Here is a 17754-nt window from a genome sequence, read left to right on the forward strand (position 1 = left end):
TCTATGTTCTGGTGAAAGGGGTAATGGGACAGGATCAGGTATAGAGTTAATGGTGGGGTCAGGTAAAGGGTCCTCAAAAGGATCATTTAAAATAACTGGCTGGCCCCTATAAGCAACTAGATCATCTATACTAAATGTGGAGCTAATACCATAGTCGAGTGGGATGTCAATGACATATGCATTGGATCTGTTAGAAGAGCGTCTTAGGGTTAATATGTTAAATGGGTATTTTGGTCTTTGTATTCAATGTTACAATATATATGCAATATGAGGGGAGAAAGGCTACGTGAGAAACATATAGCCTCTTCTTCTGTTTTCTTTTCATGTAAACCTTACAACATGGTATCAGAGCCATAACTACTAACTGTATCTGTTCATCCTTAGTAGGAAAGATGTGCAAATTGAAGAAGGCTTTGTATGGCCTAAAACAATCTCCAATAGCATGGTTCGAGCGGTTTTCCCGAGCTATGCAGAGATTTGTTTACAGGCAGAGTTAGGCTGATGATATACTTTTCATTAAGCATTCCACTCAGAGAAGCTTTGATTGCGTATGTTGATGATATTGTCTTAACAGGAAATGACGATGGAGAGATACAAAACTTAAAACAGTCTCTTGCTAATGAGTTTGGAATAAAGGACCTAGGTAATTTGAAGTACTTATGTCGGTATTGAGGTAGCAGGGTCAAAGCATGGGATACTTATCTCCCAATAGAAATATATACTAGATCTTCTCAAGGAAACCAGAATGCTCGGGTGCAAAGCCGTAGATAATCCAGTAGAGGTAAATGTTAAACTAGGAGAGAATAGTGAGATCCCTCTACTGGATAAGGGCAGATATCAGCGATTGGTTGGACAGTTTATTTATTTATCTCACACCCGTCCAGACATTGCATATGCTGTTAGTGTGGTAAGTCAATTTATGCATTCTCCACTTGAGCCTCATATGGAAGCAGTTTAGAGCATCCTTTGCTACTTAAAATCCTCACTAGGTAAAGGGTTCTTGTTTTCTAGACATGATCATTTGAAAGTAAAGGCCTATATGGATGGAGATTGGGCTGGCTCAATTATGGATCGACGCTCCACATCGGGGTATTGCACATTTATGGGTGGTAATTTGGTCACATGACGTAGTAAGAAATAGTTCGTGGTTGTTAGATCTAGTGCAGAAGCTAAATTCAGAGATATGGCTCATGGAGTATGTGAGACACTATGGTTGAAAATATTGTTGAAAGAGCTTGGGTTTGAGTCCAAGGACTCTATGTGACTGTATTGTGACAATAAAGCGGCAATCAGTATTGCTCATAATCCAGTCCAACATGACCGAACCAAGCATGTTGAAATTGATCAACACTTTATTAAAGAAAAACTCCGAAAAGGTATCATCTGCACACCATATGTGAAGACTGGCGAACAACTTGTAGATATCTTAACAAAAGGAGTATCTAATAATGTCCTTCATTCAGCCTTATGCAAGCGGGGCATGCGAGACATCTATCCCCCAGCTTGAGGGGGAGTGTTGAAGATGGAAACCATGGATTTGATTCCCCTTGATTTAAGTCTAGTATTATTATGATTTGATGTGATTTGATCTCAATGAAATATTTCATTATCCCTTCCATATTAGTTTCTAGGTCATTTCTATTTAAGCCTATGTAACTGTATGGATTGATCATTCGAATAAGAGAAATTTTTCTCTATTTTCTAATTGATAAAGTGGCACAGTTGCTTCACCTCCCTGTAATCAGAACAAAAGGGTTCTCGGTCAAGGTTGCTAATGGAGGGAAGCTTCAGTGCCAGGGGAAGTGTGAGCAAGTGGCGGTGGCCATCCAGGGCATTCCATTTGTCAGTGCTCTTTATTCACTGCTATTAAAAGGGTTGGACGTGGTGATGGGAATACAATGGTTGGCACTTTGCACCTGGGTCATCGCAGGAACAGACAAAGAGCAATCATGAAAAAGTAGCCTTCCTCAATTACTATTGATCGAACAAGCCCTCGGCTTCTTTCACAGACCAGTAAAACCAATAACCCCTCTACCCAAACAAATTTGAAAGATTTAGCTTCCACAAGGAACAAACTGGAGGAAGCAATTCAACCAGCCAAGAACCAAAGGAGCCTTAAAACGAAGGAAACAACCAACCAGCAAGACTAGCAACGACAAGACACGCCTACACGGGCCATCATGAGAGAGAGAGAGAGAAAAGTAAGAAACACAATTGTTGTTAGCTACTTGTTATAAGACTAAACCAAAAAAGAAAGAAAAATTAAAGTTGAAGAATGCTATTATTTGCTGATATGGCATGAGCCACATAGATCTAAGAAAGAAGTTCCAAAATGGCGCATTCCATCAGTTTCAATTAATATATGTACATAAGGATGTTATTGGCACACACAAAAGAGAAACAAAAAATGGACTCGATTGAAAAACTAAACTTTAGGAACTTAAACCTAATTCAAATTGCGAAAGGATTAACAGTGTATTTTAGCCATCTCACCAAAATTTGTCTTTCAATTATTGGGGGCATTCCACAAACCATACGATGAGAGTTAAGGTGAAATTAGCTTATAAAATGTCATTCCAAACTCTCTCTGATGGTTTTCTTATAATGACCTAGAAAGCATCACAATGTTGGTCCGACCAAAATCACAAAAGGTTCTACAGCCAAGTCATATAATATATATTTATGAAATTAACAACGAAAAAAAATCAAGAACTAATATGTTTTCAATGTCCTGTGCGAAACTCTGCAATAATTTTTTCAAATTTTGCATATTGATCATTTTTGCTTAAAAGGAAACTTTTTGGTGGTAGGAAGGCATATGTGAACATGTTCATGTTAATTACTGCAAACATCATTAGGACAACCAAGCCAGTTTACATATGAAACTCTCCATATGGAGGCACTTGGCATTTATTTTAACTTTCAGAAAAACAGAAAATCGTTCTTTTTTTTTTTTCTTTATTGCCAAGTTACACATGCAACCAGTGGGACTAGAAGCCACGACCTCACCCTCCACCTTGCTACAAAGGGAGGAAATCAAATTTGAGCTCATTGTTACCTCCAACCAATGGTAATTAAAAGTAACAACTAAATTAAAATAAAAGGCCTTGAACAGTAGTTACCTCCAACCAATGGTAGGATCTGGTCAATTCATAAGTTGCAAACCCACCATCAGCATTCTGCAGTAGTTTCAGCAAAAAAAAAAAAAAAAAAAAATGGCAACCATTAGAAACTCATTATAATACACCTGATATCAAATTGGACACATGATCATCCGGTGGCACAAAGAATCAAAAAATTGCTAAGAAAGGGAAATGGGGAGGCACATATCATTCAGAAATGTTCCTATAGAGAAACTCTTTTCTTTTATGAATTATATTAAACTTTGCAATGCATCATGCCATTCTTGTGTTTGCTTCACAATTTCAGATGTATGTTTCTGGCAACAGCAATGAAACCACATAAAGCCTTGAGTTGACTACCTGACGTCAATTACGTCAATTATGAGAATCCTACCATTATACTCTCATGTCATTATACAGTGCTAGCCACCATGTCTTATCTCAACCCATAAAGCAGACTTGTTTTTGCTTGATATGCCCATAAATCTTTGTTTATGTTCCTATGCAGATTCTGACTTCCCACTAATAATGCAAAATATATGATGGTTACCTGTAATGAAAGAATAACATGTACAGCATCATATAACCGCTTCACATCTACCGATTTCCCGACTGTTTCTGATGGAAATTTTGATAGTAATATAACAGCCTGCACAAGAAAATAGATATCAGAAAATTTGGTTAGTAGATGAAGTAATATAACAGCCTGCATACTGTTTGTTCACACTTGACCTTCAATCCTTCCGCTGTACAGTCAGAAATAGGCCATCCATGATCTGCAGTTGAGAATGGCCAAGCACCCTTTGAAATGTGACGATACCAGAAATTTAGATCTCCTGGACAATCTTCTAAGACCTTCAAAGCGAAAGCACAATTGGTCAGGCAAGGATGATGTCAAACTAGGGTTTGCACGAAAGAGAGAGGCTCAAAGCGTAATGTGGCCTTCTCACTATTTTATATGGGAAGATACAATAAATTACAGAAATATTGTTTTTCCTTTATTACAATAATACCATTTATAACACTCTCCTTGAGCTGGAGTATATATATCATATAAGCCCAACTTGAAAGAAATAAATTCTAACCAATTATGACACAAGAACATTATAAACAAATCAACAAGTTGGTCTCCAGAATCTACAAGTAGATATATCTCCACTCAATATCTTATCTCAAATGAAATGACAATCAGCCTCAATATATTTAGTTCTTTCATGAAATACAATATTAGAAACAATATGCAGTGCAGCCTGATTGTCACAAGATAATGAGATGGGAGTAGGAGCTGTAAAACCAATTCTTGAAGAAAATGTTGTAACCATGTTAGCGAACTAGCAATGAGAGCCATTGCTCTATACTCAGTTTCTGCACTAGATTGCACTACCACTGTTTGTTTCATACTCTTCTACGCAAAAGAGCACAACACATAAGGTATACAAAGAGAAACACCTAACGAACAAAAAGAAAAAAGTTCAAGAAAGTCACAAAAACTAGAAATATGAAAACAATAATAAGCAGTCATCCAGTGGTAAAGAGTTTAGAAGAAGGCCTTTAATTCCACTACCGTCCTCACTATCTTCAAAGCTTCCATCATTTCTTTCTCTCCAAATACACCACATTAAGCAAGACGGAATCATCTCTACACTATTTCACTTTGAAGACTGCCAAACTGCCCTCTCCAACAAGTGAAGAGATCCACCACTCGGCGAGGCATGACCCACGCTACCCCAAAAAGACCAAAGACAAAATTCCAAAAGCACTAGTTATCTCGCAATGGAGCAAAAGATGATCAAAAAATTTCCCTACTCTTCTTCTACACGCAACACCAATCTACCACAACGATATGTTGCTTCCTTAAGTTATCCAAAGTGAGAATCTTTCCTAAAGCAACCAACCAAGCAAAGAAGGCCAATCTCATGGGGGCCTTATTCTGCCAAATACTCATCTAAGGAAAAGGTGTAAAATCATCGAGGAAGTAAGACATTATAGAAAAATCCCATATCTAACAACCCTCTCTTGGAGGGGCCCAAGAACCCTAATCTTCACCACCCCATCTTAGTCTAATGGAATACAACAAATTGAAAAACGAAATAAAGAAATCCACCTCCTAGTCTTGTGCTATTCTAACAAAATTAACATTCCACTGAAGAGCGTTGGTAAAAAAGCTATAGATGATCTACCATGGAAGCATACCTAAAGCAAGGAATAATGAAAAACTCCGGGAAAGCCACCTTAATGGACTGATCCCCACATCACGCGTCATGCTAAAATCTAAACTTGGAATAGTAACTCATCTCAAATCTACTATATCTAGTAAACTCCCCTTAACCACTCCTATTGTATTTCCAAAGACCAACCCCGTACACCCCATTAACCCGAATAGAACATCACCCACCCCACAGACTATCATATTTAAAATCTACTTCCAGTCTTCATAGAGCTTCTCTTTCTCATAAGCGAGTACAATAACCACTTCCCCAAAAGAGCTCGATTGAACAGAAGTACATTTTGGACCCCAAACCCCCTCAGAAGTTGAAGAGCAAACCTTAAACCTTACTAAGTGAAATTTGAACTCTTCCCCAATATCACCCCAAAAATAATTTCGTTGTAATTGTTAAATCATTACTTATTCCAAAAACTTAAGTTGATAAGAAAAGGTAAATTTAGTCACTTAATCAATACTTTAACATTGCCCCTCATGTGTAAGCTCAAATTCTCTTTTAATAAGTGAGGCCCAACACGTGAAATATTTAATTTAAATGGGAGGTATATTGACAGAGTCAGGGCTCGAACTCAAGACCTCTAACTTTGATACCATATTCAATCACCACTTATCCCAAAAACTTAAGCCGATAAGAAGAGGTAAATTTAATTATTGAATCAATACTTTAACACTCACTTCAACAATAACTTTTCTATGCAATTGGCAAAGCCAATAAAGAGGGGGGAAAGAGACATGAAATAAGTAGACAAATTAGACAAGGTGCTCTTGTGCAAAGTAATCATATCACCCTTGGACAAGTAAAACCTCTTCCAACCAAAACAATGCTTTATCTTCTCAATAATGTATGCCATCCCAAAATAGATTTAGCCTTAATAAAAGCTCCCAACAAAAGGCCTAGATACTTCATAGGCAAAGAAGAAGCCATGCATCCCAAAATACAAGCCAGACCTTCTACATTATTGACATTGCTATTAGAGACCAATTATGATCTAGCAAAATTAATCTTCAAACGAGCAATAGCTTTCAAACATAAGAACAAGCAACGTAGATGACGAAGCTAATATGGGCTTGTCCGGCAGAAAATCAAAGTGTCATTTGAAAACAAGAAAACAAAAGATGAGAGATGTTGAGCCCACCAACATTTCCAAGCCCCGCTGAAAAGCCTGAAAAAAAAACCCCCATTCATTGTAGTAGATATCATTTTATTTAAAGTCTCCATAACAATGATAAACAACAAAGGAGACAAAGGGTTCCCCTGTCTCAGGCTATGAGAATACTAAAAAATCTTGTGGTGTGTGGTTCACCAATACAAAAAAAAAAAAAGAAAAAAAAAAAAAAGCCAAATAAATACAATGAGCTATCCAATTACACCATTTTCCCCCAAACCGCACCTCCTTAGCATGTACAATGGTAAACCCCAATTAATATGATCAAAAGCCTTTTCTATATTCAATTTACAAAGCAAATTTGGCTTCCCATATCTTATATTGCTATCAAGGCATTCATTAACAATGAGAAAAAAAATCTAGAATTTGCCAACCCCTGAAGAATGCATTTTGTGACTTGGAATTTTTGGAATAAGAGAATAACACTCCACCTACTCGACTAATAGGTCGAAAATCCTTAAGATCAACAACCCTTGATATTTGTTTTGGAATAAGAGAAATAAATGTTGCATTAAGACTTTTTCAAACTTGCCTCTAGCATAAAAGTCATGAAAAGCATTCATTATATCTTCTTTTAAAACACCCCAGCAAGCTTGGAAAAATACCATAAGAGTAATTGTGAGGGCTCGGGGCCTTATCACTATTGTTGGTTTTCACCACCTCATGAACCTCAGATTCCTCAAACGCTCTCTCCAACCAGTTGGCCTCAACTTCACCAATGGAGTCAAAAGAAAGGTCATCCAACTTAGGCTGCCAACTGAATGGTTTAGTATATAAGCTATTATAAAACTGCACAATGTGTTCTCCGATCTCATAATGTTTGGCAGAAACTGTACCATCAACAATCAAAGATTCAATGGAGTTATTTCTTCTATTAGAGTTGGCCACAAACAAAACATTTTCGTGCACTTGTCACCTTCTCTTAAGCCAAGATGCCCTCGATTTCTACCTCCAACTCACCTCCTCCATAAGAGTAGTCCTCTCCAAATCACTAATAGCTTTAGTCTTCCTCATTTTCTCATCATCATATAAAGTTCTCTCTTCTTCAATAACCTCAAGACCTCGTAACTCTTCCAGAATAAGCTTTTTTTCTCTCTACATTGCCAAGAACCACCTCATTCCAAACTCTTAAATCAGCTTTCGAAGCCTTTAGTTTGTAAGCCAAAATGAAATTCGGAGAGCCTTGAAAGTGATAAGAAATTCACAACTGTTTCACCATATCCATAGAACCCTCATATTTTAACCATATCTTCCCAAACTTAAAGAACCTTCTACCTTTGTGAAAGTCTTCACAATCAAGAAGAATAGGGAAATGATCCAAGTCTTGGCAACCTCCTTTGAGATACTTCAAGAAGTTTTTTTTTTTTGATAAGTAATAATGCATTAAAAGAGCGCAGAGGGGCGCAACCCAAGTACATAGGGAGTATACAAGAGAGCGACTAAGTAGGGGAGAAAGAAGAAGAGAACATAAAGAGAAAATCAGAAAAATTAATCACAAAAGGAGCAAGCCAGCCTGCAGTACAAGTGAAGAGAGTGTACAAAAAGAAATGAACAAGATCCTCAAGGTTCCTCGACAAGTCCTCAAAACATCTCGCATTCCTCTCCTTCCAAAGGCACCATAAAAGACAAAGGGGGGCCATCTTCCACACCACGGCACTACTAGCTCTTCCACCCGACCACCAACTGGCAAACATGTCCTTGACACTTCTAGGCATAACCCAACACACGTTGAAGCGAGAGAAGATAACATCCCACAACTTGCGCGCAACCCCACAATGAAGAAAAAGATGATCTACAAACTCCCCATCCGATTCACACAAACAACATTGATTAATCACCACAATACCTCTCTTCTGAACATTATCCAAAGTGAGAGGTTTCCCCAGGGCGGCCGACCAAGCAAAAAACGCCACTCTCGAAGGGGCCTTCGTACGCCAAATACATTTCCAAGGAAAGTGAATGGACTCTTTAGAGACAAGCATCCTATAAAAAGAGCGAACCTCAAACTTCCCTTTTCTTGATGGGATCCACCACATCCGGTCCTCTCCTTCCCCACAAATCGATAACGAATACAAGAGAGAAAAGAGAGAGGCTAAGACCGTCTCCTCCCAATCATGAATTCTTCGGGAAAATGTAATATTCCAGTGAACCATACCATTTAAGCACTCCTGGATATCTGCAATGGAAGCATCCTTATTGCTAGCAATATTAAAAAGACCGGGAAAAGCTTCCTTGAGGGACATCTCTCCACACCAAATATCCTCCCAAAATTTAACTTTCACCCCCAATCCAGGATCAAATCTAAAGTGGCACTGAAACGACCTCCAACCCTTACAAATGTGTTTCCATAACCCCACCCCATGCGTTCCACGAGGAACTTTAGAACGCCAACCACCCCAATCCACCCCATACTTTGCCACCAAAATACTTCTCCACCAAGCTTCTTCCTCATTTGCAAATCTCCATAACCATTTCCCCAAAAGAACTTGATTAAAAAGACGCAAGCTCCGAATCCCTAGGCCACCCACAGCAATCGGAGAACAAACCTCATGCCAACTGACCAAGTGGAACTTAGGTTCGTCTTTAAAGCCTCCCCATAAAAAATCCCTTTGAATCTTCTCAATGTGATTCGCCATAGAGACAGGAATGGGAAAGAGAGACAAAAAATAGGTGGGAAGATTTGATAAGGTACTCTTGATGAGAGTAAGCCTCGCCCCCTTAGACAGGTACGAGCGCTTCCAAGGGGCCAGCCTTTTGGCAATCTTCTCCAACATATCATCCCAAATAGTCAAAAGCTTGAACGAAGCCCCTAGCAGAAGACCCAGATACTTCAAGGGCAAAGAACTAGTGCCACAACCCAGAATACCAGCCAACTCCCCCGACTCCACCGCACCTCCGACAGGGACCAAGACAGATTTGCCCCGGTTTACTTTTAACCCTGAGATCGCCTCGAAACCGATAAGGAGGGCTTTAATGTATCTAACTTGGTCAGAAGCAGCCCCACAAAAAACCAGAGTATCGTCAGCAAAAAGAAGGTGAGAAACAGTTACCCGCTCAGGCTTTCTGGCACCCACATAGAAGCCGTTAATAAACCCCCTACTGATAGAAGCATTAATCATCCTGCTGAACGCCTCCATGACCATAATGAACAAGAAAGGCGAAAGAGGATCACCTTGTCTCACCCCATGCGAACTGACAAAGAAGCCGGAGGAAGAGCCATTAATCAACACTGAGAACCGCACAGACGAGATACAATGCTCAATCCATGTACACCATTTCTCACCAAACCCACACCTCCTTAGCAAATACATTAAAAACTTCCAGTTCATATGATCATAAGCCTTCTCCATATCCAACTTACACAAGAGGCCGGGATCCCCAGTTCTGACATGGCTGTCCAGGCATTCATTGGCAATAAGCACCGAATCCAAAATATGTCTTCCTTTGACGAAAGCATTCTGCGGATTGGAAATGACCCGATTCATGACTCCCCTCATTCTATTGGCTAAAACCTTCGCAATAATCTTATAAATCCCCCCACCAAGGTTGATAGGGCGAAAGTCCTTCAAATCGGAAGCCCCATGTGACTTCAGAATAAGAGCAATAAACGTAGCATTGAGACTTTTTTTGAATTTACCTCGGTCATGGAACTCCGCAAAAACAGCCATGATGTCCGGTTTGATCACATCCCAGCAATCCTGGAAGAAAGCCATAAAGAAACCATCCGGGCCTAGAGCCTTGTGCCTATCGATTTTTTTGACTACCTCCCACACCTCCCTTTCCTCAAAGGGAACTTCCAGACTAGAAGACTCATCCACCTCCAACATATCGAAATGGAGATTATCCAACCTCGGTCTCCAAGTGAGAGACTCTGTGAAGAGCGACTCATAAAAGCGAGTGATATGATTACTAATAGCCTCTTGATCAGAGGTACTAGTGCCATGGATGTTCAAAGACTCAATGTAATTCTGTCTTCAAGAAGTTGGGCTTCCTAATCAGGAGAGACAAGAAATCTGTCAATTCTAGATCAAGAGGGAAGACCTCGGTTCTGACCATGTATGAGTTCCACCTACTTGGGGAAGATCCATAAGACCCTGATAAAAAATGAAATCTGAGAACTCCACCATAGCTGGAAAGAAATGGGCTTCACCCGATCTCTAACTAGAAAAATAGTGATGTTGAAATCTGCCCCAATGTACCACGGCAAGTTCCACTAACTAAGGAAACTAGACAACTCATCCCAAAAAAAACTTCTATCACCACTAGATTTAGGACCATAAGCACCAGCAAAATCTCAGGTAAATTGATCTTTTACATTTCTGGAAGAACAAGCAACAATGAACTCCCTCACACTCTTTGATTTATTCCACCACCCTCTTATCCCACATAAGTAGAATCTCGCCAAAAGCCCCTCTAGAATCTTAACACCAACAAACCACATGTTGGCAACCCCAAAAGCTACGCACAACATATGACATATGCTCCAATCTAGTTTATTTTTTTTGCTTGATAAGTAATGTTGTATATATATAAAAAAAAAAAGCGGAAAGCGCCTCTCAGTACACAAGAAAGTATACATAGGTAGCCCAACACAAGCCCGAAAACACAACCCAAGATGACCCAACCCAAAAAACCCAACAAGAAGCCACAGCCAAACAGAGAACCCTAAAAGAGAACCCAAAACAGAAGCCAACAATACCCCAGCATAAGCCCTAAAAACCCAAAACCCCTACTGCACCTCAAGAGGAAAAGAGAAATCATTTGCAGTCCGAAAACAGCCGCATCGGCGCTGGCATTTCTCCGAAGAAAGTCTCCAACCTCTAGCCTCAAAATTGATGGAGCACTCCAAATTCTTAAGCTCCCTCTTTCCCTTAACCTTTATGGGCTCTTGCTCCACTTCAACCTTCGAAAAAAGATTCTCAAGACTTTTCTCGTCACCTCCACACGTCAACCCGACAAAGGGGGTGAACTTCGCCGCATCAAGCACCACCTCGGAATAGCCCTCCGTCCCCTTCTCCAAAGTATCCGCCACAACCTCGACCAGCAACTCCTTGTTCTTATGCAGTTGTTTAGCTACCTTCTCCTTCACTCTCTGGGCATACCCCAGTTGAGACTTAGAAACAGAGGAAGCCGCCCCATAGGAAGGAGTAGACATGACTGAAGAACAGGCCTGCATGCCTACAACTGCAGAAGAAGCCTCCTTCACCACAGGTAGAGCAGGAGAGGCGAGTCTAGCCCCTAAGAACCCCCTACGGAGCAACCCTTTCGCGGAAACAGAGACTACCGGAGGGACAGAGGCCACCGAAGCAGCAGAAGAAACAAAAAGATCCCCAACCCTGGACAAAGTACATACCGGAGTAGAATGCCGGACCTGGACAGTCTCCGGCAACAATGCAGCCTCCAAAGAAGAACCAAATCCCGACATGCACCCCTGATGAGATAACCCATCTCCCACCAACACCTTATCCAATCCAACGTCCACAAAAGAAAGCGGCGTCGAAGCCAACACAGGAAGAACCTCAGGTGAATTGGGAATCACCAGAGAAGCCACCTGTGTAGACACAGCCTTACCCACAGAAGGAACCGCAAAAGGCGATTCGAAGGCTGCACTCACATCAACCACCGAAGCTTCAGTGACCAAAGGAGTCACCAGAAGAATCTCTGGCCTGTGAGTATCCAACGGACAGCTTGGAAGAATCTCCGGCGAACCATAATAGACGGACAAGCGCAAAACTGGAGCAAACCCATCCAACCCCATCGGCGAACCAGGTCTCGCCGGAATCGGGGCCAGAGATAGAGGAAAAGAACCGGAAGCGGAACCAGATCCGGAAACAGGATCCGATCCGGAAACAAGATTCGACTCGGAAACCCGCACTGACCCGGAAACAAGATTCGACCCTTTAACCCTCACCGACCCAATTACCCTCTTCTTTCGAATGTACATGGACCTAGCCCGAATTGCAAGGCCCAAAATCCCAACCCTATTCCTCCTGTGAATGGGCTTCAAGGCTAACCAAGCAAGGACCCGGTCCAGCTCAAAATGAACTTACCCTAGAAGCCTCTTCAACCCATGATTTCCGAAATCACCGTTCTTCTTCTTTGAATTCAAAGACTCAGTAGCTGCCGCCAGGGATCTAGGAGGCTGCCTCTCCAACTCAAAACAATTCACCGCCATTCTCCTGGCTTCGACGTCTCTACATGCGTCCATCTGAATCAAATCCAGCACACGCAAATGGTGGACAGCAACCTCGCCCACCACCGCGTGTGGCGTGGAGCACCCAATAACAAAACCGGAGCCGGAGGGGGACCAAATCGTGGCTTCAAAAAAAGCCTTCACTTTGCTTAGTTCCCTAGCGAATCTGCCCCATCCCTGTCCTTTGCAGCCTTCAAGCAACACGATAGCGTTCCTCCTGTCGTCCACGGCTTGAGTTGAGACCACCAAAAACCGACCATTCCTGTTACCACCCCTCATGACAGTGAGAGCCTTCGATTCCACCCGGATGGATTTGAAGAAATCCTCTGAACTAGATGACTTCATCAGCTCTTCCAACATTTCTATCAACCAATCCACCCCCCTGAAACCCAAAAGATAGACCCTCAAAAACCTCTTCTCCTTTCCTCCACACACAGCTTCGGTTTACCTTCCTTGACCAAAAAGGAGAAAATTTTGGCCTCCACGAAGAAGCGAGACTCCATCGTGGAGGCTTGCCGAAAAAAAACCTAAGTTTATCCAAGAATGCTCCGAACGGAGTGAGAGAGGCAGGAGCAAGGGAGGAAGAGAGGGAGGGTATCGTTCTTACATCGTCGCCGGAGACAGCGAGATCTAGGATGATTTTAGAAAAAAATTGAAAAAATCTTCGGAGAGAGAACGAAGCCCAATCTAGTTTATTGAAAACAAACAATATCAACCTTCCACTCTTTGAGCAAATTCGCTACCCTTAGATGCGTATTCCCCTCATTCAACCCTCTCACATTCCAATATAACAATTTAAACTTCATTAGAGCTGAGAAACTCCTCCCTTAACCACTGACAACCAAGAAACCAGCCAATGCTAACACATGCACAACCACCAACTATTGGCCACCCAACAAACATAGCCGAGCACCACGAATGGTGCCAAACAACCCTAAATAACTAGGTTTCTCAGGGTTCACTCACTACCATAGCAGCACCATGTGGTTTTGCTCTTCAGCACACACGACATGACGGTAAGGGCTTCACCGGTGAGGATCACAGAAATGACATCCCAACTGTTATGGTGATGATGATGCCATCCCCCTCCAACCATCAGCATCTAGGATACTCTGAAGCCTACGCTGGCAGCACTGTTAGCATACCAAGACAGACAAAAAAAATCTGGAAAAGAAGGCCCAAAATACAAGAATAATGAGCTGAAAAGCACTAAATCTAAGATATGTTTTTATACCATGTCAAACTAGAGTTTGAACAAAACAGAGAGGTTCAAAACATACTGTGGCCCTCTCACTATATATATATATATATATATATATATAGGATAGAAAATACAATAAATGGCTAAAATACTCTTTTCTCATTATTACAATAATACCCTTTCTAAAGACGATAAGAACAATTTTCAAGATACAGTAAAAAAGATTTCTGCCACTAAGAACCTGGGAATCCTTTATGTACTCGTGTGCTTTTCTTAAAGTTTGTCCATATTCTTCAGCAATGTTAGTTGATATAATCGCTTGAACAGCAAAAGCAGTATCCCATAATTGACTTCCATTATATCCCTACATGCATTAGATTCAAATATTAATATTTGAGGTAGTCAAACATGAATGTAACCTGTACAAGAGGTCATTAAATAACTAAAAAATCAAAAAGTTTAACAAATTCGAACTGACATTGGGTCACAAGGGGGTGGGGGGGATTGAGAGAGAGAGAGAGAAAGAGAGAGAGAGAGAGAGGCTCATTAAGCTAGTCAGAGACTGTCTAACACTATTTCTGGACCTGCATTTTCATGCCATCTTCAGCAATCCACAAATAATCAAAGATTCTTGGAAGATGCAATTTGAATGCCTCAGAGTTTGGATCCTCAGCCCAACAACAAAGCATATTTAACACCTGCATAATCCACAAAATACACAATAAAAAGCTCCATCGAGCTAACAATAATTGCAGTGAGTGCCTCTGAGACAAGCCGTAGAGCTAAGAGGCTATATGATTTAACTCTTTAACTCATGTTAAGCTTCAAATACTTTCAACAATTTTTCCTTATAGCTTTAAATTTAACTTTTGTTGTGTCAAATATTGCTCAAAGTTCTCACATTCAAAAGTAAAAGAAAAAAGAAGGCAAAATCAATAATTCATATTGTGTACCTTATTGACAGGCCCTATACATATATACCGTGTATTTTCATCTTCATAGTGGATATGCTGCATCACAGTATGCAGAGCCTTCTCCCTTAATCTTTTTGCAGGCCAACACATAAAAATAGGTTCATATGCATAGTAAAGAGATGCCCAGAGGATATCCTGAACCAGTGGATGGGGGTAGTATAGATCTTCCTAACAATATTAGAAACAGAAAGCATGAAAAGAAAGAGCTAAGTATGAACTCAAATTAAGTCCATGAAAGAACAACACTTGAAGTTAGCTGACAATCAATAGCCAACAAATGTAAGATGTAATTTAAATTAACAAAAATAATGAAAAAAATAAAAATGAAACCTAGAAGGTGTTGGCAAGTGATAAAAATAAAAAATAAAAGAAGCAAAATTGCAGATAAGCAATAATGAGACTCTAAGCTGATCAGCACTACGGGGTTTTGACATTTAACTATGAAAGAATATGATAGTATTGGTTACAAGACTCTACAGCTAGTGAAAAATAACTAATTTGGACTCCCTTTAAAAGTCTTGGCTTTCAAGTTAAAACTTATTATAAGGCTCCAAGGTCAGGGGTACCAGTATTTTTTTTTGTTTTATTATTTTATAAGTAATAAGTATATTATCAAATGCACAGAGGGGCGCAATCCATGTATACAAGAAGTATATAGGGAAACCCCTATTGATTAGGAAAAGATTTACAGAGTTCTAAGAAATCAGAAAAAGTGGACTCATGTGAGCTCGTCCAAGTCCCGCTCCAATACAACAAAGTATGTAACATCAACTTCCTCAACTCAATCATACCGCTCTCATTGTCCTCAAAGCTGCGTACATTCCGTACCCGCCATAAACACCACATCACACATAATGGGACGAGTCTCCAAATATGCAAAGCATGCCTGACCCCTCCCACTTTCCAAGATAATACTCACCTTCCGCAGCATAACCCAACTCACTCCAAAGAGTTGAAAGAATACATTCCATACCTCAGTTGCAATCTCACAATGTGGGAATAAATGGTCAATGGACTCTCCACAATGTTTACACATATAACACCACTCCATTACCACAACATTCTTTTTCCGTAAATTATCCAAAGTGAGGATTTTCCTTACCATCGCTGTCCACACAAAGAAAGCCACTCTAGAAGGAGCCTTCACCTTCCAAATACTCTTCCACGGAGCAAACACCTATGTTGGTATAGAGAGAGATTGATAATAGGATTTCACTTCAAAGGTATTTCTTTTAGATGGAATCCAACAAATTTTATCCTCACCTCTACTTCTGATTTTTTGGGAGTACAACAATTCAAAGAACTGCGTGACCTCCTCTAATTCCCAATCATGCACAGGCCGAATACACTAGACATTCCAATGAAGAATATCATTCAGTCTCTCCATGTACTCCTTCACCCACGCATCCTTATTACATTCAATATTGAACAAAGCTGGATACACAAGTTTCAGAGGGCGTTCCCCACACCACACATCATGCCAAAAAAGTACTTTTGTACCATCTCCGATATCATACCGTACATGTTGCGCAAAGACTTCCCACCCCCTTCGAATACATTTCTACACTCCCACTCCATAGGTTCCCCTACCTCCTTGGAGAACCAATCACCCATATGACTATCATATTTAATTTGCACTAATTTCCTCCATAATGCCTCCCATTCTGTCGCATACCTCCACAGCCATTTACGCATCAAAGCTTGTTTAAATTTTAATCAAATTTCGCACTCCTAACCCCCCAAACTTCATTGGCGTACAAACCTATGACCAGTTCACCAAATGATACTTCAATTCATCCTAAATTGCACCCCACAGGAAGTCTCTCTGTAGTTTTTCGAGATGATTTGCCACTCCCACTGGAATAAGGAATAGAGATAGGGAGTATGTTGGTAAGTTTGAGAGGGTGCTTTTGATTAGTGTTAACCTACCTCCCTTCGATAAGTACATCCTATTCCAACCCGCCAACTTATTCTCCATTTTTGCAATTATGGAAGACCAAATGAGGGATGCCTTATAATGTGTACCCATTGGCATCCCCAAATATGTAATTGGCAACGAGGCCACTCTGCACCCAAGTATTCTAGCTAGCCCTTCCACATCGTCTATCTCTCCAACTGGAATAATATCAGATTTAGACAAGTTGATCTTCAATCTCGAGACTACTTCAAAACAGAGCAGCAGGCATCTCAGATTTCGGACTTGTTCTACATTCGGTTCACAAAAAATTACCGTGCCATTTGCAAACAGCAAGTGAGAGACCACCATTTCCTCCTGATCTCGCAAGCCCACCGAAAATCCAGACATGAGCCATCTCTCCACCAACACGGTCATCATTCTACTAAATGCCTCCATCACCACTACAAATAAGAATGGAGATAGAGGATCCTCCTGTCTCACTCCTCGAGAGCTACTAAAAAACCCCGCAGGAGAACCATTGAGAAGTATCGAGAAACACACCATGGAGACACAATGTTTCATCTAACCTCGCCATCTTTCACCAAAACCACACCGCTCTAGCATATAGATAAGAAACTCCCAATTTACCCGATCATATGCCTTCTCCAAATCTAGTTTGCAGATTATACCCGATTCCCCAAAACGAATTCTACTATTAAGACTCTCATTGGCCATTAAGATAGAATCGAGCATTTGTTGTCCCTTGATAAAGGCATTTTGGGAATATGAGATTAATTTCCCCAACACTCTTTTCATGCGATTAGCTAGCACCTGAGAAATAATTTCGTACACCCCAACTACTAAGGTGATGGGGAGAAAATCCTTAATCTCCACTGCCCCTGCTTTCTTTGGAATAAGCGATATAAACGTAGCATTCAGTCTCTTCTCAAACTTTCCATAGGTATGAAACTCCTTAA

At 40.6% G+C, this 17754-nt stretch overlaps 1 protein-coding gene across 2 annotated transcripts in view; it reads right to left on the reverse strand.

The window, feature by feature from the left end:
- LOC132186332 (cycloartenol synthase) overlaps window positions 1-17754 on the reverse strand; it is a 59700-nt gene that overhangs the window by 13284 nt on the left and 28662 nt on the right. For both annotated transcript variants that reach the window (XR_009440741.1, XM_059600248.1), the window contains exons 7-12: window positions 14860-15048; window positions 14491-14604; window positions 14148-14270; window positions 3855-3977; window positions 3673-3771; window positions 3123-3179 (exon numbers count right to left, since the gene is read on the reverse strand). Coding sequence is in view for 1 of the 2 variants with exons in the window: in XM_059600248.1 (XP_059456231.1) it covers window positions 3123-3179; window positions 3673-3771; window positions 3855-3977; window positions 14148-14270; window positions 14491-14604; window positions 14860-15048 (705 nt within the window). In the remaining variant the exon portion in view is untranslated. The remainder of the gene's footprint in view (window positions 1-3122; window positions 3180-3672; window positions 3772-3854; window positions 3978-14147; window positions 14271-14490; window positions 14605-14859; window positions 15049-17754) is intronic.

Source organism: Corylus avellana, chromosome ca7 (assembly GCF_901000735.1).
Source record: "Corylus avellana chromosome ca7, CavTom2PMs-1.0".
Taxonomy (NCBI): domain Eukaryota; kingdom Viridiplantae; phylum Streptophyta; class Magnoliopsida; order Fagales; family Betulaceae; genus Corylus; species Corylus avellana.